General features: G+C 41.1%; 1 protein-coding gene across 12 annotated transcripts in view; it reads right to left on the reverse strand.

The window, feature by feature from the left end:
• Positions 1-22,403, reverse strand: part of Stk33 (serine/threonine kinase 33) — a 182,241-nt gene that overhangs the window by 56,305 nt on the left and 103,533 nt on the right. For all 12 annotated transcript variants that reach the window (XM_063279347.1, XM_039094530.2, XM_017590199.3 and 9 more), the window contains 5 exons: positions 21,997-22,110; positions 19,832-19,945; positions 7,220-7,324; positions 2,748-2,886; positions 852-940 (listed from right to left, as the gene is read on the reverse strand). In XM_063279347.1, coding sequence (XP_063135417.1) covers positions 852-940; positions 2,748-2,886; positions 7,220-7,324; positions 19,832-19,945; positions 21,997-22,110 — 561 coding nt within the window. The remainder of the gene's footprint in view (positions 1-851; positions 941-2,747; positions 2,887-7,219; positions 7,325-19,831; positions 19,946-21,996; positions 22,111-22,403) is intronic.

Below are 22,403 nucleotides of genomic sequence, written 5' to 3' on the forward strand. Positions count from 1 at the left end.
TATCTTTCTCCACGCAACATCTCTACAAATACAAAGTATATCAAAGCCTTCACAATCTCGTTCCATTACTGGGAGAGCACTGAGTCACTTGTTTACCAAAGTTAACTGAGCATATTCTGTTTCAGGTGTTCCTCTAACAAAGAATAAAATGGCCCAAATTCCTGCCTGCATGGAGTTTACAGCACAACAAGAAAGAGCATTCTCTGAGGGCCAGGGCAGCATTGCGGAGACCGTTTACACCGCATACAGATTTAGCCTCAGCAACAGCAGCCTACAGACACACTTGATTCTAAAGTCAACACTTGCACACATTTTGAAAGCAGCCACTATTAAAGTGCTAAATAATAAATAATGTATTCTATCATTTATTTGACATTAAGGAACACTTAGTTTGAATAAAATCTTCAAGAATAAACACTTGGCACATTAATTGTGGTTAAGACATAAATATTAATACTCGGGAAAATTTTCAATGAGAAAGTCAGACTGCAGCATTAATTTAGTATCAAAAGCAGAGCCAAGGTGTGTTTTTCTCTAAATCTGTAACTCATTTACATCAAATTACCAGACATAATTTTGAAATTAATTAGAATTCAGAGCATCTGTTTGCTTGCTATTAACTAATGCTTTATATCTATCCAAAGGAGTATGCATTTTGAAAAACACATTGGGTAGCATCGCTTAGCTCATAAAATTATTTTCATCAGTTACAACTTCTTTTGTAAATTTTTTAACTTCTTAGCTCAAATGGCTTAGATTTAAAAGTCACCCAAATGTGTCTAAGATGTCTGCAGCTACTTTGCTGCCAGTCGTTTTCTGGGAACTATTTAGGAGTATCTCTAGGCTCTTACCTTTATGTTTAAGTTCATTTCATTGTTGTCATCTATAAAGCTGCTTTTAACCATTATGTTTTCCAGCTTTAGATCTCTGTGCACTATATCTACCAAGAAAAAAAGCAAGGTGAGCAACAGAAGGCTAGAGAGGACACAAACAGGGCAACAAGTAAAGAATGAGGGAAGGCCGTGTGATGCTTCCCTCTTCTGATTTTACTTAATTTTCTACATCTCTACCAGAAGCCATTTTCTCTGCATGCTCCCTGTTGTGCCTACCTAGTGTCTCAGCCTGGTGAGTACAGAAAGGGATCTACCTGACTGCATATTCCCAGGAGAGTGAAGGCAATCTGGGCCACACCACAGTCCCAGCACAGTTTTCTGTACCCTTAGGTCTCTAAATAGGGGGTTGTGCCTATGTATAATGTTACTATCAGCATAAATATTTTAATACATTTTACCTTGTCTACATGTACATAAACTGTATTTTTCTAAAACATCGGCATACATTTCTGACTGTTCAATTAGGTTAAAATAAAAAACACAAATCTTGGAACACACATACCTAGTTGAACAGGTCAGAGTAAAAGTGAGATTTCTATGGGCATTAAAATAATGTATCAAACATTCTTCTGCAAATAAGTGTCAAAAACTTTCTCAAGTTGTAGAAAGTTAAGTGTAGACCATCTAGGAGAATGCAGCTGAACTAGACCTGAACTGACAATTGCAGCTAATCAGCTACAGTTCTTATATATATCCCCCAGGCTTGGTCTTGGCACTCATTGATTCTGTTACTCTACCAGTCTCTACTTACATACACCATACCGCTTTAATTAATGTATTTTTATCATATGTTTTTATCCTTGATGAGTGAAATTCTCCCACATTTCTATCTTTGTCATTGTTACCCTTTTAAGAATAATTAAAATCTCATGCCAAAAATGCTTGTTAGGATTTTATAGAACTACAGGGAAAATGTTTCGCCTGGCAAGGGAGAGCTGACCAAGGCCGGGCCCTCAACCTTAGCAAGTCTTTCCTCATCTAAATTATTCTCTTTTGTTTGAGTCTGTATCCCTCAAATCTAATTCTGACACATACTTGTGCTCCCCACACTTTACACAACACCCCATCAAGACATTGCTACACTTGATCACAAGCCATTCTCCACCCTCCACCTCCCACTGGCCTAAGACCCTGGAGATGCGAGGGCCTTCATTCTTCCATCTTTCTAACTCCAGGGCACACTGAGATCTCAGAGCACATGCTGACCTTTGTGGACAGAGTACTTTCTCATCTGTAAAGTGGGAGCATACCTGAGAGACACCTAAGCATACCTAAGTCATACCTAAGACCCCGAGAGGAACGAAGACTATGGAACAAAGTGGCAGCTGTCCTATATGATACCTTAGTGATAATGTTACTATACATTTGTCAAAACCATTGGATAAAAAAAAAAACAAGAAAAAAATCTTAATGTAAAGTATACAATTTGGGGGACCATAATGAGTCCCTAAGCACATGTGTACACTGGAAACTTCTGTTCCTTCTATTTTGAACCCAAGCTGCTCTAAAACTAAAGCCTACTATTTTACAAGGCTAGAACATATACATTTTTAATGACACTGGCATACAAATATTTTAGGAAAATTCACTTTATCTACTTTAATTTTCTGATCATATTAGCCAATTTCGTACTTCTAAAATAAGAATGATCATGACTGCTTTTCATGGAGAGTATGATTTTATGATTCATTGTTGCTAATTAAAACATCTATAAATACAATTAAAAGGGAAAATATGGAAAACGTACTTGTTCTCCTCTTGCATTGCCAAGTTCTACCAATGTGAACAACCCCACTTAAACAATAGTGATACATTTTTGTACAGAGATGGTGAGGGCCACAGTCCTTTTCTTACCCTTGCTATGAAGATATGCGATGGCTGATGCGAGACTTTGAATTATCAGCCTTGTCTCACTCTCTGAGAAGTGTCCTCTTTGATCCAGAACTTCTTTGAGTTCTCCATCCTCACAAAGCTCCATCACAAGGTACATTTTCTGACATTACAGATTTAAAAGACAGAACAAGAGAAAGTTATGAAGTTATATGTGTTATATATCAAAAGCATGTTCACGATCTTAATTTATTAATGTAAAAATGTCTTATCTACTATATATAAGCTATTGTCATAAATACAAGAGAAACAGAGGGGCAAGCAACATAGTGCTGACCTCAGGAAGCTCAGCATGGTTACAATATCCCCATGTGATATATACTAATAACAACATGCCATGGATCTTGGGAGACAGGCAGCCTCTGCATAAAGAATGCTCCCTGAGAAGAGTTCAGACTAAACAAGTGAGCAGTCATTTCTGGGCAGGGAAAGTGGGGAAAACCAGGCAGAGCTGGTGGCCAGCGTACAAAGCCCCTAAAGCCTGGAATGCAGCAGCATTAACATAGCACATAGAGCTGTGTTAACAACACTGGAAGCTGTGGAATGGAAAGAGGAATATGGTCAAGGGTGAAACTAACAGTGAAAGGTTGGAACAAGTTTGTAAAGAGCCTTGGATAACAAGCTCAAGACTGTAGACTCCCCAAGCCCTTATGAAAAAAGGCATTGGAGGCGTTTAAGTCAGAGTCTTAAGGTGGAAGTTGTATAATGCCAATTTTGAATTTCTAAGTGAACACTACAATCTGAATTTACAGCAGGACTCAGCAAAATTTTTCTCTAAAGACCAAACCTAAGAGTAGACACCCACAGTCTCTGTGGGTGACATGACCTCTTTTACAACAGTGTAGTCTGCAGCTGCCTTGACATCAGCCATAAACAGTACAATTCTGTACTTCTAGATGTAGGAAGCCAAATTTGGTATAATTTTAATGTTATGAAATATTAGTACTTTAAATATTGTCATTGGTTTGAAAGTGTAGAAAACTTAACTTATGGGCCCTATGGAAACAGGTAGAGGGCCAGGCTGAGCTCACAGGTTGTACATGTTAACAGGCAGTGTCTATGAAGCACAGGCTAGACACAAGAAGGGAGGTGGGTTCTCAGTTACTTTTCCTGTTGTGATAAACTATCCTGAACAAGGTAACTTAAGGAACAAAGAGTGGAATCTAGCTCACGGTTCAAGGTACAGTCTATTATGATGGGAAAGCCACCACAACAGAAGCTTGAGGTAACTGACCACATTGCATCCACAGTCAAGAAGAACAATGAGAGCTAGTACTCAGCTTGCTTCCTCTCTTTTGAAGGATTTTTAAATTGGTGTGTGTGTGTGTGTGTGTGTGTGTGTGTGTGTGTGTGTGTGTGTGTGCATGTGAGCATGTGTATGTCCCATCATACCTATAGAGATCAAAGGACAATTTTTTGGTTCTCTTCTACCATGTAGATTCAACTCATGTCATTAGTCTTGGAAGCAAGCACCTTTGCCCACCAAGCCTTCTCACAAACCCCAACTTTCTCCTTTTTATTCTGTCTGGGACTCCAGCCCATAAAATAATGCTGCTGGTAGTACATGGGTCTTCCCACTTCAATTAACCTAGTTAAGATAATCCCTCACAGGCATGACCAAAGGCTCATTTACTCTAGATAATCCCTGACAAGTGTGCCTAGAGGTTTGTCTCCTGGATGACTCTAGACTCTGTCAGGTTTATAATATTAACAACTGTAACAGGGGAAAGGAAAATACATGAGAAGTGCCAAAGAAGAGACACCAGGACTCCGTGGGTACAAGTGATGAGGAAGCAAGGATGAAACCCCTCCTCTGTGTCTGTCATTCCTTTCGAGGAATAGTGAGATGTCTTTAGATATGCCACAGTAAAGCCACTTACTGAGTCAAAGATTTCTACTCAACTAAAAGGTGTGCCTTTTTCATAGGCCCTGCCATCAGACACCGTTACCCTCCACGTTTCCATTCTAACATATATTCTAGAGTTCTGTTGCTCTAAAGATTTGAGGATCGGTTCTGTTCTTGTATCAGCTGCTAATCCAACTTCTGCATTCAGTCAGTATGCACTAAAGCAGGAAGAGAGGCCGACATCTTTCTTCCTAGACCCACAATTCTGATTCACTGAATTTCAGGCCACTTTGGGATGTTAAAGCTTCTGAAACATCTGACAAATAAGCTTTTGAGCTGGGTCATACTTTTTTTCATTGGCAGCGCCACAGGGTGGCTAGGGACGTGAAATGGTAAGTGGAGTACTTAGAAGAGAAAGTTGCATTAGCAATAGTTATGATACAAATTGACATCAATTTTAAAATGCATGAGGGGCCAGACAGATTGCTCAGTTGTTAAGAGCACTGGCTACTTTTCCAGAAGACCCAGGTACCATTTGCAACACACACATGCCAGCTCACAGGCATCTGAAACTCCAGTTCCAGGGGAATCTATCGCCCTCTTCTAGCCTCTGAGGGTTCTGCATGCAGGGAGTACACAGACACATAAAATAAAAATAAATCTTTAAAAAATGTTAAACGCATGCTGGTCAAAGTTAGTGATAAAGTGTATTGCTCAAGTCTTTTATGTGCATATTTAGAACACAGTTAGACTTACAGGAAACCACTACACAGTCGGAGTGGCTGACCAGCAGTATACAACCAGTTCTACATCCATCTCCTTAGAATAGGTTCGGTGGAAAGTCTAGACATGTGTATGTTTATGGGCAGATCTAGCTCATGTGAATCAAAATCAAGCAATATAGAAAAAGACAACTAGAGATAACCAGTTCTCTTGCCTTCAAACTCTTGAGTATTTGGGCTCCTGCTTGTACACATGGTAGACTAACAGACTGGTTTGCCCCTCTGTTTAAATAATTTAAATGGAAATATTTATAAAATGTAATTTTCAGATATTAGCATTTGTCAGCATAGAGTAGTGTTGTCTGAGAAAGAGAAGCCCATGAGGCAAGCACCTGACTGCCCTAGCCTCAGAAGAGTTGCCAAACCCCTGGGCAAGATGGGTTGTCAATCAGAGATGATGAGATGAGAGGGGTATCCGTGGAATGAGGTGGCATTATAGAGCCTGCAGAGCACAGCAGCAATGCTGGGAGGGTAGGAAGCTGCTTGCTATGGCCTACAGGAGTACACGCTGGAGAACTTGCAGACCCAGGAGCCTCCGTGAATTTAGGAGATGGGTGTCCAGAAAAACCAAGACAAAGTTTCCAGGGAAGAGTATCAAAGAGAGAAAATATGTACATACAAACACACACACACACACACACACACACACACACACACACTCATGGAGGGAGGGAGGGAGGGAGAGAGAGGGGGGGTTCTTCCTCAAATCTTCATCAAAGTGACAATCCGCATATGCTTTGGAAATCAGCAAAGCTGGGGAACTAACCATGTGAAAGGCCAGAGGGGTGTAGCTCAGTGGCAGAAGTAGAGCATCATGGAACATGCACAAGGACAACTGTGGCCCTGTTACCAAGCAGTTGCAGTTAATAAAGTATAATGCATAACCCAAATTGACTATTAGTAGCTACTTTTGAGTCTGGCAAAGAAAATAAAGGACAGTAGCTACCATCTGGTAAGATGACTGTATTGTATCCACAGACCCATTAATCTCTCATCCCTCAATATCCAGATGACTCAGCACTCCACAGCTGAGACCGTTACTCAGAGACAAGTTGAATAACTTGGCCATGTTCTCGTGGCTAACAAGTAACAGCATCTGGATGTAAAGAAACAGATAATCTGTCCACATGCCAACCTACCTAGTATACTGCCTCCAGGTAGTAGAAGTGATACCCAAGTTCATCAACTAAAAAAAAAAAAAAAAAAAGCGTGCAGTTGATAGCCCTGGGAGGCCTGCTCTTTTCTGAAGGGAAATGGAGAAGTAGATCTGGGAGAGAAGGGGAGAGGTATGGGGTGGGAATAGGGGACTTGGAGGAGTGGGTGGAGGGGAGACTGCAGTCAGGATATATTCTATGAAAGAAAAATAAGTTTAAAAAATGAAAATAAAGAGAAAGAAAGTACTTTCTATACTATGCCAAGAAAACCTTATCAATTTAATCATGAAGCTAACCTTGCAAAATCATGGCAATAACGAAATGGGGTCTAGTATATGGACTAAGACAACTGGGAAGGATGCCGTCTCTAGGAAGCTCTACTTGCTATTGGATTTGCATGACATTTTTCTAATCTTGAACATTTGTTTCTAATGTGCCACCCAGAACATGTAACTAAAGACATCAATCTAATCATTACACACCTAATTATACAATCAATAATAGAAGTCCTTCAGAATGTTCTCATCAATCTCTAGTGACAGATATTTGCCAAGGACATAAGCAACTGTGCCCCAGAGGGCTACTTTGGAATGGAATGATATTCATTTTGTAATAATAACAACCTTCCAACTGCAGCTCCTGATAGAACTTTACCTGAGGCGACTCAAACACTTGTTCCAGGTGGATGATGTGTTGATGTTTGACAGTCTTTAGGATGTTCACCTCCCGCTCAAGTAACTTCACTGCAGAACTTCCAGCCTGAACCAAGGAAGAAACAGGTTGCTGTGGGAATGCCACTGCTACTTTCCTCAGTATGAAAGTTAGCTGTTTTATACCCTTTTCTACAGCTTTGAATAGTGTCTTTATTAAAACACACTGGAAAGACAAATGTAAGAACTTGTTATGTCATGTTGAGTTGGTATCCCTTGGAGGCCTGCTCCTTTCTGAAGAAAAATGGAGAAGTAGATCTTCCATCCCAAAATCAGATTAAATTATGCCCCTCTTTTCTTGGTCCATTTTCAAGTGGAATTTCATTTGACTTTGATCAATCTCTTAAACTATGTTTAAATTCTGTAAACGTAGCCTCTGACCCCTCGTTCCAGTTTGAACGTATCCTTTTGATATTTTCTTTCAATCACCATAATCCGTGTATAGGATCCTTGATCAGCCCAACAAAAACAAAATCTTCTTGGGACCTCAGTCAGAGATGGCTTTACAACAACAACAAAATCCGTTGTGGTCTTGTTTAGATTTAATTTACATGTATAATGCATATGTGATATATTATATTATATTATATCATATCATATACTTACAATTAACCTAGTATTTATGTTACTTCCTGGTGTCCCTGGTTAACTGAGGAGAAAAAGAGAGGCAGAGACCTTGCCTTAAGACTAACCCAAGTCCAGTGTATCTCCTAACATCTAAGCCTTACTGTGCCTGGGACAAAGTGTATAATGAAGAAATCTCCAGGGAGCACATGGATATCCTTCAGACGTAGGCAAGATTGTCTAATCATCTAGAAAATTCTAGGATTCTCTCTATCTTCTTCAACCCTGACCCAGATCATCAGTTCTCCTGATACTGAAATTGCCATTATCTAAAGATAAATATTCTTCTCTCTTATGGGTCTTTTCTCAAGATAAAAATATTCTTGAAAGAGGTAACAAAAGACCAATTTCTGAACACACCTTTAGCTCCAGTTTGGGAAAGTACATAATGATTCTTAAGGGAAGAGACTGATTATAAGGCAAACATATTCTAGTTAAAAAATTTCCCTTGGGGACATCCTTGATTCTAATTCTTCTCCTGTTCAGCCTTCACTGTCTGAGTGAGGAGGATCCTGACCGCTCTGCTAGCACCCGCTCATGTACGATGGACGCACACTTTAAGCTTAGCCTAGAGGCTCAGAGAAATACTGACCATGAGCAGTGAAAATGTCTGCAAGGACAAGATCTGGAAGTTAGAAATTGTTCTCCTGCCATTCATCTGTCCCTACTGCTTTCCCCAAATGTCTTCACCTGTACACACTGCAATAGACTGTCCAGTTCCTGTATGGAAAGGTATCGTTTATTTCTCTATTAGTGTACATGAATGAGAGACTAATGCCTGAAGTTGCAGCTATAAACTCCAACCCAAATCTCTAGCCCTGTAGACAACAAAAAGCAAAGAACAGCATGCAGGCAGCCCTGTAGTGTGCTTCAGAATAATTGTAGATGCTAAAAGGTTCTTATTATTATTATTATTATTATTATTATTATTATTAACTTGAGTATTTCTTATATACATTTCGAGTGTTATTCCCTTTCCCGGTTTCTGGGCAAACATCCCCCTCCCCCCTCCCCTTCCTTATGGGTGTTCCCCTCCCCACCCTCCCCCCATTGCCGCCCTCCCCCCAACATTCTAGTTCACTGGGGGTTCAGTCTTAGCAGGACCCAGGGCTTCCCCTTCCACTGGTGCTCTTACTAGGATATTCATTGCTACCTATGGGGTCAGAGTCCAGGGTCAGTCCATGTATAGTCTTTAGGTAGTGGCTTAGTCCCTGGAAGCTCTGGTTGCTTGGCATTGTTGTACATATGGGGTCTCGAGCCCCTTCAAGCTCTTCCAGTTCTTTCTCTGATTCCTTCAACGGGGGTCCTATTCTCAGTTCAGTGGTTTGCTGCTGGCATTCGCCTCTGTATTTACTGTATTCTGGCTGTGTCTCTCAGGAGCGATCTACATCCGGCTCCTGTCGGTCTGCACTTCTTTGCTTCATCCATCTTGTCTAATTGGATGGCTGTATATGTATGGGCCACATGTGGGGCAGGCTCTGAATGGGTGTTCCTTCAGTCTCTGTTTTAATCTTTGCCTCTCTCTTCCCTGCCAAGAGTATTCTTGTTCCCCTTTTAAAGAAGGAGTGAAGCATTCACATTTTGATCATCCGTCTTGAGTTTCATTTGTTCTAGGCGTCTAGGGTAATTCAAGCATTTGGGCTAATGGCCACTTATCAATGAGTGCATACCATGTATGTCTTTCTGTGATTAGGTTACCTCACTCAGGATGATATTTTCCAGTTCCAACCATTTGCCTACGAATTTCATAAAGTCATTGTTTTTGATAGCTGAGTAATATTCCATTGTGTAGATGTACCACATTTTCTGTATCCATTCCTCTGTTGAAGGGCATCTGGGTTCTTTCCAGCTACTGGCTATTATAAATAAGGCTGCGATGAACATAGTGGAGCACGTGTCTTTTTTATATGTTGGGGCATCTTTTGGGTATATGCCCAAGAGAGGTATAGCTGGATCCTCAGGCAGTTCAATGTCCAATTTTCTGAGAAACCTCCAGACTGAATTCCAGAATGGTTGTACCAGTCTGCAACCCCACCAACAATGGAGGATTGTTCCTCTTTCTCCGCATCCTCGCCAGCATTTGCTGTCACCTGAGTTTTTTATCTTAGCCATTCTCACTGGTGTGAGGTGAAATCTCAGGGTTGTTTTGATTTGCATTCCCTTATGACTAAAGATGTTCAACATTTCTTTAGGTGTTTCTCAGCCATTCGGCATCCCTCAGCTGTGAATTGTTTGTTTAACTCTGAACCCCATTTTTAATAGGGTTATTTGTCTCCCTGCAGTCTAACTTCTTGAGTTCTTTGTATATTTTGGATATAAGGCCTCTATCTGTTGTAGGATTGGTAAAGATCTTTTCCCAATCTGTTGGCTGCCGGTTTGTCCTAACCACGGTGTCCTTTGCCTTACAGAAGCTTTGCAGTTTTATGAGATCCCATTTGTCGATTCTTGATCTTAGAGCATAAGCCATTGGTGTTTTGTTCAGGAAATTTTTTCCAGTGCCCATGTGTTCCAGATGCTTCCCTAGTTTTTCTTCTATTAGTTTGAGTGTGTCTGGTTTGATGTGGAGGTCCTTGATCCACTTGGACTTAAGCTTTGTACAGGGTGATAAGCATGGATCGATCTGCATTCTTCTACATGTTGACCTCCAGTTGAACCAGCACCATTTGCTGAAAATGCTACTTTTCTTTCCATTGGATGGTTTTGGCTCCTTTGTCAAAAATCAAGTGACCAGAGGTGTGTGGGTTCATTTCTGGGTCTTCAATTCTATTCCATTGGTCTATCTGTCTGTCTCTGTACCAATACCATGCAGTTTTTATCACTATTGCTCTGTAATACTGCTTGAGTTCAGGGATAGTGATTCCCCCAGAAGTCCTTTTATTGTTGAGGATAGTTTTAGCTTTCCTGGGTTTTTTGTTATTCCAGATGAATTTGCAAATTGTTCTGTCTAACTCTTTGAAGAATTGGGTTGGTATTTTGATGGGGATTGCATTGAATCTGTAGATCGCTTTTGGTAAAATGGCCATTTTTACTATATTAATCCTGCCAATCCATGAGCATGGGAGATCTTTCCATCTTCTGAGGTCTTCTTCAATTTCTTTCTTCAGTGTCTTGAAGTTCTTATTGTACAAATCTTTTACTTGCTTGGTTAAAGTCACACCGAGGTACTTTATATTATTTGGGTCTATTATGAAGGGTGTCGTTTCCCTAATTTCTTTCTCGGCTTGTTTCTCTTTTGTGTAGAGGAAGGCTACTGATTTATTTGAGTTAATTTTATACCCAGCCACTTTGCTGAAGTTGTTTATCAGCTTTAGTAGTTCTCTGGTGGAACTTTTGGGATCACTTAAATATACTATCATATCATCTGCAAATAGTGATATTTTGACTTCTTCTTTTCCGATCTGTATCCCCTTGACCTCCTTTTGTTGTCTGATTGCTCTGGCTAGAACTTCAGGAACTATATTGAATAAGTAGGGAGAGAGTGGGCAGCCTTGTCTAGTCCCTGATTTTAGTGGGATTGCTTCAAGTTTCTCTCCATTTAATTTAATGTTAGCAACTGATTTGCTGTATATGGCTTTTACTATGTTTAGGTATGGGCCTTGAATTCCTATTCTTTCCAGGACTTTTATCATGAAGGGGTGTTGAATTTTGTCAAATGCTTTCTCAGCATCTAATGAAATGATCGTGTGGTTTTGTTCTTTCAGTTTGTTTATATAATGGATCACGTTGATGGTTTTCCGTATATTAAACCATCCCTGCATGCCTGGGATGAAGCCTACTTGATCATGGTGGATGATTGTTTGATGTGCTCTTGGATTCGGTTTGCCAGAATTTTATTGAGTATTTTTGCGTCGAAACTCATAAGGGAAATTGGTCTGAAGTTCTCTTTCTTTGTTGGGTCTTTGTGTGGTTTAGGTATAAGAGTAATTGTGGCTTCATAGAAGGAATTCGGTAGTGCTCCATCTGTTTCAATTTTGTGGAATAGTTTGGATAATATTGGTACCAGGTCTTCTATGAAGGTCTGATAGAATTCTGCACTAAACCCATCTGGACCTGGGCTCTTTTTGGTTGGGAGACCTTTAATGACTGCTTCTATTTCCTTAGGAGTTATGGGGTTGTTTAACTGGTTTATCTGTTCCTGATTTAACTTCGGTACCTGGTATCTGTCTAGGATATTGTCCGTTTCCTGCAGATTTTCAAGTTTTGTTGAATATAGGCTTTTATAGTAAGATCTGATGATTTTTTGAATTTCCTCTGAATCTGTAGTTATGTCTCCCTTTTCATTTCTGATTTTGTTAATTTGGACACACTCTCTGTGTCCTCTCGTTAGTCTGGCTAAGGGTTTATCTATCTTGTTGATTTTCTCAAAGAACCAACTTTTGGTTCTGTTGATTCTTTCTATGGTCCTTTTTGTTTCTACTTGGTTGATTTCAGCTCTGAGTTTGATTATTTCCTGCCTTCTACTCCTCCTGGGTGTATTTGCTTCTTTTTGTTCTAGAGCTTTTAGGTGTGCTGTCAAGCTGCTGACATATGCTCTTTCCTGTTTCTTTCTGCAGGCACTCAGCGCTATGAGTTTTCCTCTTAGCACAGCTTTCATTGTGTCCCATAAGTTTGGGTATGTTGTACCTTCATTTTCATTAAATTCTAAAAAGTTTTTAATTTCTTTCTTTATTTCTTCCTTGACCAGGTTATCATTGAGTAGAGCATTGTTTAATTTCCACGTATATGTGGGCATTCTTCCCTTATTGTTATTGAAGACCAGTTTTAGGCCGTGGTGGTCCAATAGCACGCATGGGATTATTTCTATCTTTCTGTACCTGTTGAGGCCCGTCTTTTGACCAATTATATGGTCAATTTTGGAGAAAGTACCATGAGGAGCTGAGAAGAAGGTATATCCTTTTGCTTTAGGATAGAATGTTCTATAAATATCTGTTAAGTCCATTCGGCTCATGACTTGTCTTAGTCTGTCTACGTCTCTGTTTAATTTCTGTTTCCATGATCTGTCCATTGATGAGAGTGGGGTGTTGAAATCTCCCACTATTATTGTGTGAGGTGCAATGTATGTTTTGAGCTTTAGTAACGTTTCTTTTACGTATGTAGGTGCCCTTGTATTTGGGGCATAGATATTTAGGATTGAGAGTTCATCTTAGTGGATTTTTCCTTTGATGAATATGAAGTGTCCTTCCTTATCTTTTTTTATTTTTTTATTTTATTTTTTTTAATTTAGAGAATACTTTATTAGTTTTTGTAATCAAACCCACGTATATAAGACCTTACATATTTAATACAGTGTGTTACCCCTGTACAAATGGAAAAAACTTAAGTTCAACATTTCTAGACCAATATGGCTGTTAATTTCTGTACAGTGCCAACTCAACACAGTAAACAGGGATACTTTTTTCGAAAGTTGACAGCACAGGTAAAGTTTCAAAAAATTCAAATTATATATCTGTATATATATATATATATATTTATATTTATATAAAAAGACCAATAATAGCAGTGTGTTATGCATCAACAGCAGCAACAGCTTTTCCAGGTTCTGCAGTCATCTGAACAAAACTGTAGAGACATCCAGCACACTCCATTAAAAAAAAAAGTAAAAAAACAAAGCCCGAGAAAACAGCACAGTTCTGTTACTCTTGTGGTACCTGGCACCATTTTTTTTTAAATTAGCTTCTCAATCATCATCTGGAAAGAAAACGTTCTGAGCAACATCATTAAAAACAGCTCTGATAAAGCACGGTCACTACTACATATCATAAAGCAGGTACAAGCTATTTTACATCCACAGAGGTATGATACAGTACTGTCCTACATCTATAATACTAGAGGATACAATTTAAAAGGCATTATTTGAGACTTGATTCTACTTTTCCAGCAGAGGGCCCAAAGGATGGTGTGACACAGCTTTGTAAAGAAACATACTCTAGACAGGATTTCCTTTCACTAGTGGCACACTTCTAAGGATTCATTCTCTCCATGAATGTCAGCTAAAACCGTTATTAAAAAAATGAAATATCCCTAGAACAAAACCGTATAACCACCGGATTCACATGAAGATGACCTACTGGAGACAAGCTGGACCTCACCTTACCAACAAGCTATCAAATCTGTTATGTTTAAACAGTGAGACCTCCAAGGAAGGAGATGCCAAGTAGTGCTTCAAAGCTTCGGACCACAATCAAACACAGCATCCTTTTCAACAGAAGCAGAAGCTCATCTGAATATGCTCATGGATGCTGACATCAACATTTAATCATCTCCTCACTCATCCAGGAAGAGGGGGAGATCAGTTACTACTGTACTTTATTGTGTTCAACCAAATCACCATGTTACAAAAATAGCAAGCTGCCATAATAAAAAATAAGGCTCCTCTATCCAGCACCAGATAGCATCATTTTACTTTCAAGCCTAGAAATTGCACACTTGTATATAAACCAATCGAAGATGAGGATTGAGAGTTCATCTTGGTGGATTTTTCCTTTGATGAATATGAAGTGTTCTTCCTTATCTTTTTTGATGACTTTTAATTGAAAATTGATTTTATTTGATATTAGAATGGCTACTCCAGCTTGCTTCTTCTGACCATTTGCTTGGAAAGTTGTTTTCCAGCCTTTCACTCTGAGGTAGTGTCTGTCTTTGTCTCTGAGGTGTGTTTCCTGTAGGCAGCAGAATGCAGGGTCCTCATTGCGTATCCAGTTTGTTAATCTATGTCTTTTTATTGGGGAGTTGAGGCCATTGATGTTGAGAGATATTAAGGAATAGTGATTATTGCTTCCTGTTATATTCATATTTGGATGTGAGGTTATGTTTGTGTGCTTTCATTCTCTTTGTTTTGTTGCCAAGACGATTAGTTTCTTGCTTCTTCTAGGGTATAGCTTGCCTCCTTATGTTGGGCTTTACCATTTATTATCCTTTGTAGTGCTGGACTTGTAGAAAGATATTGTGTAAATTTGGTTTTGTCATGGAATATCTTGCTTTCTCCATCTATGTTAATTGAGAGTTTTGCAGGATACAGTAACCTGGGCTGGCATTTGTGTTCTCTTAGGGTCTGTATGACATCTGTCCAGGATCTTCTGGCCTTCATAGTTTCTGGCGAAAAGTCTGGTGTGATTCTGATAGGTCTGCCTTTATATGTTACTTGACCTTTTTCCCTTACTGCTTTTAATATTCTTTCTTTATTTTGTGCATTTGGTGTTTTGACTATTATGTGACGGGAGGTGTTTCTTTTCTGGTCCACTCTATTTGGAGTTCTGTAGGCTTCTTGTATGCCTATGGGTATCTCTTTTTAGGTTAGGGAAGTTTTCTTCTATGATTTTGTTGAAGATATTTACTGGTCCTTTGAGCTGGGAGTCTTCACTCTCTTCTATACCTATTATCCTTAGGTTTGATCTTCTCCTTGAGTCCTGGATTTCCTGTATGTTTTGGACCAGTAGCTTTTTCCGCTTTACATTATCTTTGACAGTTGAGTCAATGATTTCTATGGAATCTTCTGCTCCCGAGATTCTCTCTTCCATCTCTTGTATTCTGTTGGTGAAGCTTGTATCTACAGCTCCTTGTCTTTTCTTTTGATTTTCTATGTCCAGGGTTGTTTCCATGTGTTCTTTCTTGATTGCTTCTATTTCCATTTTTAATTCCTTCAACTGTTTGATTGTGTTTTCCTGGAATTCTTTCAGGGATTTTTGCGATTCCTCTCTGTAGGCTTCTACTTGTTCTCTAAGGGAGTTCTTTATGTCTTTCTTGAAGTCCTCCAGCATCATGATCAAATATGATTTTGAAACTAGGTCTTGCTTTTCTGGTGTGTTTGGATATTCCATGTTTGCTTTGGTGGGAGAATTGGGCTCCGATGATGCCATGTAGTCTTGGTTTCTGTTGCTTGGGTTCCTGTGCTTGCCTCTCGCCATCAGATTATCTCTAGTGTTACTTTGTTCTGGTATTTCTGACAGTGGCTAGACTGTCTTATAAGCCTGTGTGTCAGGAGTGCTGTAGACCTGTTTTCCTGTTTTCTTTCAGCCAGTTATGGGGACAGAGTGTTCTGCTTTCGGGCGTGTAGTTTTTCCTCTCTACAGGTCTTCAGCTGTTCCTGTGGGCCTGTGTCTTGAGTTCACCAGGCAGGTCACTTGCAGGGGAAAAGTTGGTCCTACCTGAGGTTCCGAGGCTCAAGTGTGCTCGTGGGGTACTGCCTAAGTCCTCTCCGCGGCGGCAACAACCGAGAAGATCTGCGCCGCTCTTTCCGGGAGCCTCCGTGCACCAGGGTTCCAGATGGCGTTTGGTGTTTTCCTCTGGCATCTGGATGTGTGCAGAGTGCAGTCTCTTCTGGTTTCCCAGGCGTGTCTGCCTCTCTGAAGGTTTAGCTCTCCCTCCCACGGGATTTGGGTGCAGAGAACTGTTTATCCGGTCTGTTTCCTTCAGGTTCCGGCGGTGTCTCAGGCGCAGGAATCCTGCCACTCCTGGGCCCTCCCCTACAGGAACCCAGAGGCCTTATACAGTTGCCTCTTGGGCCAGGGATGTGGGCAGGGGTGGGCAGTGTTGGTGGTCTCCTCCGCTCTGCAGCCTCAGGAGTGCCCACCTGATCAGGCGGTGAGGTCTCTCTCCCACGGGGTTTGGGAGCAGAGAGCTGCTGCGGGCCAGCCTTCCTTATCTTTTTTGATGACTTTTAATTGAAAATTGATTTTATTTGATATTAGAATGGCTACTCAAGCTTGCTTCTTCCGACCATTTGCTTGGAAAGTTGTTTTCCAGCCTTTCACTCTGAGGTAGTGTCTGTCTTTGTCTCTGAGGTGTGTTTCCTGTAGGCAGCAGAATGCAGGGTCCTCATTGCGTATCCAGTTTGTTAATCTATGTCTTTTTATTGGGGAGTTGAGGCCATTGATGTTGAGAGATATTAAGGAATAGTGATTATTGCTTCCTGTTATATTCATATTTGGATGTGAGGTTATGTTTGTGTGCTTTCATTCTCTTTGTTTTGTTGCCAAGACGATTAGTTTCTTGCTTCTTCTAGGGTATAGCTTGCCTCCTTATGTTGGGCTTTACCATTTATTATCCTTTGTAGTGCTGGATTTGTAGAAAGATATTGTGTAAATTTGGTTTTGTCATGGAATATCTTGGTTTCTCCATCTATGTTAATTGAGAGTTTTGCAGGATACAGTAACCTGGGCTGGCATTTGTGTTCTCTTAGGGTCTGTATGACATCAGTCCAGGATCTTCTGGCCTTCATAGTTTCTGGCAAAAAGTCTGGTGTGATTCTGATAGGTCTGCCTTTATATGTTACTTGACCTTTTTCCCTTACTGCTTTTAATATTCTTTCTTTATTTTGTGCATTTGGTGTTTTGACTATTATGTGACGGGAGGTGTTTCTTTTCTGGTCCACTCTATTTGGAGTTCTGTAGGCTTCTTGTATGCCTATGGGTATCTCTTTTTAGGTTAGGGAAGTTTTCTTCTATGATTTTGTTGAAGATATTTACTGGTCCTTTGAGCTGGGAGTCTTCACTCTCTTCTATACCTATTATCCTTAGGTTTGATCATCTCATTGAGTCCTGGATTTCCTGTATGTTTTGGACCAGTAGCTTTTTCCGCTTGACATTATCTTTGACAGTTGAGTCAATGATTTCTATGGAATCTTCTGCTCCTGAGATTCTCTCTTCCATCTCTTGTATTCTGTTGGTGAAGCTTGTATCTACAGCTCCTTGTCTCTTCTTTTAGTTTTCTATATCCAGGGTTGTTTCCATGTGTTCTTTGTTGATTGCTTCTATTTCCATTTTTAATTCCTTCAACTGTTTGATTGTGTTTTCCTGGAATTCTTTCAGGGATTTTTGCGATTCCTCTCTGTAGGCTTCTACTTGTTTATTAATGTTTTCCTGTGTTTCTCTAAGGGAGTTCTTCACGTCTTTCTTGAAGTCCTCCAGCATCATGATCAAATATGATTTTGAAACTAGATCTTGCTTTTCTGGTGTGTTTGGATATTCCATGTTTCTTTTGATGGGAGAATTGGGCTCCGATGATGCCATGTAGTCTTGGTTTCTGTTGCTTGGGTTCCTGTGCTTGCCTCTCGCCATCAGATTATCTCTAGTGTTACTTTGTTCTGCTATTTCTGACAGTGGCTAGACTGTCCTATAAGCCTGTGTGTCAGGAGTGCTGTAGACCTGTTTTCCTGTTTTCTTTCAGCCTGTTATGGGGACAGAGTGTTCTGCTTTCGGGCGTGTCGTTTTTCCTCTGTACAGGTCTTCAGCTGTTCCTGTGGGCCTGTGTCTTGAGTTCACCAGGCAGGTCACTTGCAGCAGAAAAGTTGGTCTTACCTGTGGTCCTCAGGCTCAAGTTCACTCTCGGGGTGCTGCCCACGAGCTCTCTGTGGCGGCAGCAACCAGGAAGATCTGCGCCACCATTTCCGGGAGCTTCAGTGCACCAGGGTTCCAGATGGTGTTTGGTGTTTTCCTCTGGAATCAGTAATGTGTGCAGAGTGCAGTCTCTTCTGGTTTCCCAGGCATGTCTGTCTCTCTGAAGGTTTAGCTCTCCCTCCCACGGGATTTGGGTGCAGAGAACTGTTTATCCGGTCTGTTCCTTCAGGTTCTGGCGGTGTCTCAGGCGCAGGGGTCCTGCCGCTCCTGGGCCCTCCTCCACGGGAACCCAGAGGCCTTATACAGTTTCCTCTTCGGCCAGGGATGTTTGCAGGGGTGGGCAGTGTTGGTGGTCTCTTCCGCTCTGCAGCCTCAGGAGTGCCCACCTGACCAGGCGGTGAGGTCTCTCTCCCACGGGGTCTGGGAGCAGGGAGCTGCTGCGGGCCGGGATCCGCGGGTGTGGGACTCCCAGTAAACACAGGAAGTGCCCAGTCCTAGAGGAATTCTGCCTCTGTGTGTCCCGAGTTCACCAGGCAGGTCTCTTGCAGCAGAAAAGTTGGTCTTACCTGTGGTCCCGAGGCTCAAGTTTGCTCGTGGGGTGCTGCCCATGAGCTCTCTGCGGTGGCAGCAACCAGGAAGATCTGCGCTGCCGTTTCCGGGAGCTTCAGTGCACCAGGGTTCCAGATGGTGTTTGGTGTTTTCCTCTGGAATCAGTAATGTGTGCAGAGTGCAGTCTCTTCTGGTTTCCCAGGCGTGTCTGCCTCTCTGAAGGTTTAGCTCTCCCTCCCATGGGATTTGGGTGCAGAGAACTGTTTATCCGGTCTGTTCCTTCAGGTTCCGGCGGTGTCTCCGCTAAAAGGTTCTTAATTGCTTTATTAAAGTTGGCATGTCCACCCCATTCAACTTAGGAATTTACTACAACGTAGAAGTCCATATAGGTTACTGCTTAATTTTATAGATCCAATACTTATTATCACAAATTCAAGAAGAAAACACCATGATGGTGTCATTTTGCTTCTTTATCCAGACAGAGGATTTTGTAAAAGTTGATAATGAGCTGATGTAAAGTTTGAGGTCTTAGATTTTAACTTAAAGAGAAGTCCAGTCCTCTGCCAACAGCTAACACAGAGAGAGTCAGCAGATACACAGGGACAGTAGACTAGACTGGAAGGGGGATTGGCCAACAGAAAGGAAACACAATTAAATGAGAAAATAGAATAAAAGTGTATCAAACAACTCAGAATGGCCAACAGAATTTACTTCCAGCTAAGACATCCAGCTTATAGCCCTATATGTACACATACTAAGTGCTAGTTCTGACTTCAGATTTACTTGTAAAGTTTATGTATTGAATTATACTGGTTCTGCTGACGCTTTTGCACTTTGCAGACAGCTCAAATCTGCCTGAGTACTGGAACTAGTCCCTTCCCAGGAGATTAGAGTGGTCCCCACACTTCTCCAGTAGTTAGTCCAGTCCTGGCCCTCAAGGGAAGACACAACCTGGGTGAATAAGGGAAGCTGCACTGCCCACCCTACCCACCCTGGCACTGTACCCAGGCAATGCCACACCCTGGCAATGCCACACAGAGAAGGCTTACCTTTTCTTTATTCACTTTTTTAATTGCCCACTTAGCTCCTGTTTCCTTGTCTGTAGCTTCAATGACCATTCCAAAGCTCCCCTGTCCCAATATTCTTCCAAAGGTATAGAATTCCTGGAAACAAAAAAACAGTTCCTCCATCTCTGTGGCATTCACTGGGCATTAAGAATGAACATACAATACTGAAAGGTATCTACCAAGGAAAGAGGAATTCTGTTCTAGGGTAAGATCAAATAGAGACACTATGCATTTGCTTGAGTAGAACCACTGATCTAAACCAAGTATCTTTCTGATTTATCATTTAGCTTTTATTTTCAAAGAGAGAATGAACTGGTTTGGCCAACAGCAGTGTTCTGGTTTGCAGTGCAAACTAAAAACCACACAACTCCTTCTCATTGCTTGAAGAGTAGCATTGTAAGTTTCTGTAATGCAGATCATCAACAGAGTACAGATGAGTTTCTGAACTGATCATGCACAGGGCCTGGGACACATGGGACAATGGCTGGGGCAGTGCCACCAGGTAAAGCCCCTGTAGGGTTAGGCAGCTGAAGCCTCCCCTCGAGACTGCACCCTGACTGTTGGAGAGTTTGGTGGTGCAGCCACCTTCACCTGAACAATGAAACAGGCCACACAGCTCTGTTCCCTGCTGTTTACACTCCTCCTCCTCTTCCCCAGCACTGGAGCCACAGGGGCCACTGCACCTCACTTTCTGCACAGAAGCAGGGCACCCAAATTCTGATCCTCATACTTGCACTGAAAGCACTGAATGGGTGATCTCTGCAGTCTTTACTTCATATTTTTATATTAATTAGAACCCTGAAAAGAATGATAAGGGTATTTATCTAACTGGAAAAGTGAAGAGATCACCAGAGCAGTGAGCAGATGAGGTAAAATTATTTGACCTCTCAATCATTAAAAAGTCTGAACAAAGAGTGTACCACTTACTGCCTTTAGGAAAAGATTCTTCATGCAAATACCCCCCAGTTTAGGTGAAATCCCTTGGCCCTGCATGAGCAGGAAATAGTCTGCAATTCCTTTAGTAAAAACTTCGATGTGCTTGAAATTTTTACTGTGGTCTTTACTTCCTTTCTTTAGGTTTACTTCTCAATTGCCTCTGTCACAACCCATTGGCATAGAGGAAACCAGAAAGTTCGGGTGTGTCTTTCCTTGGAGTCATCCATCACCTCTAGCTCTTACAACCTTTCTGCCTTTTCTTCTGCCTAGACCCCTGAGCCTTAAAGGGATAGATTTAATGAAGATACCACATTAGAATTAAATGCTCCAAGTATCTCAGCACATTGTGCAGTCATGGGTCTCTGTGTTGATTCCCATCTACTGCAAGAAGCCTCGCTGATGAGGGTTAAGTGAGACTCTTACCTATGGAGATGGCACCATGGCATCAGAACTCATCTTACTGCTATGCTCCTTTAGCAGAACAATAGACTTAGTTTTTCCCATAGTGCCCATGACCTCTCTAGTCTTAGGTTTACATGCGAGTTTACAGGGACTATGATGGCACTCATAAGACCTGCACAGGCTCAGACCAGTCAGGTCCCAGCACTGAAGGGAGACATGAACATGACATCTACCTGTAACCAAGATGCTATTTGCAATTGATACTCCAAATGGAGTGTCACTGCATCTACAACCACACTGCAGGCAAGACCCCATGCCAACACATAGTGGACTCCATGCTTTGTTTATTTGTTTCGTTTTGGGGTGTGTGTGTGTGTGTGTGTGTGTGTGTGTGTGTGTGTGTGTGTGTGTAAACTTTTAAAATCTTTGTCTTTTTGGTGTTTATTTTGTTTTTTGTGCTTTGTGGGAGTTTGTTTTGTTTTGAAAGACAGAGAAAGAACAAAGATAAAGTTGATGATATGGAAAAAGAGTTGAGGAAGGGGAAAATGGTCAAAATATATTGTGAGAATTTTTAAATTAAAATAAGTAAATTTGTTAAAAAGTTGAAACAAAATGATCAAAAAGAAGAAACTGAGCCTCTCTAGCAGTTTTAGCTTGCTCCCCGCATACCTCAATACCCGCTCCATTGTCCATTCGTATGTGAGGGACTTTTCCTCCTGTGACATTGCTCCCCGCATACCTCAATGCCTGCTCCATTGTCCATTCGTATGTGAGGGACTTTTCCTCCTGTGACATTGCTCCCCACATACCTCAATGCTCGCTCCATTGTCCATTCGTATGTGAGGGACTTTTCCTCCTGTGACATTGCTCCGATTCCGCTGTGACTGAGAAGATTTTCTCTCCACATTTGAAGTTCTTGTGGACTAGGGCCAAAAGATAATTTTGAAAAACAACTCTTAAGGTGAAATATTCTTTTAATGATGTGTGATAAGCTTTGATGGATACCATACATATCGCATTTACTGTATACAAAATAATTGACTGTGGTTTTCAAATCCAGAGTACAGTACAAGTCACTGGCTCATTAGGCTAAGGAAGACTTTCAAGTGAGGCTGCAAGTGTCAGAAGGTTCAGGGGAAGAATCAGAGTCTGACTTTCCCTAAACTTACTGTTCCTTGTCACCAAACTTATGCTAGATGGACTATAGTCTCCATTG

Source organism: Rattus norvegicus, chromosome 1, assembly GCF_036323735.1.
Source record: "Rattus norvegicus strain BN/NHsdMcwi chromosome 1, GRCr8, whole genome shotgun sequence".
NCBI lineage: Eukaryota > Metazoa > Chordata > Mammalia > Rodentia > Muridae > Rattus > Rattus norvegicus.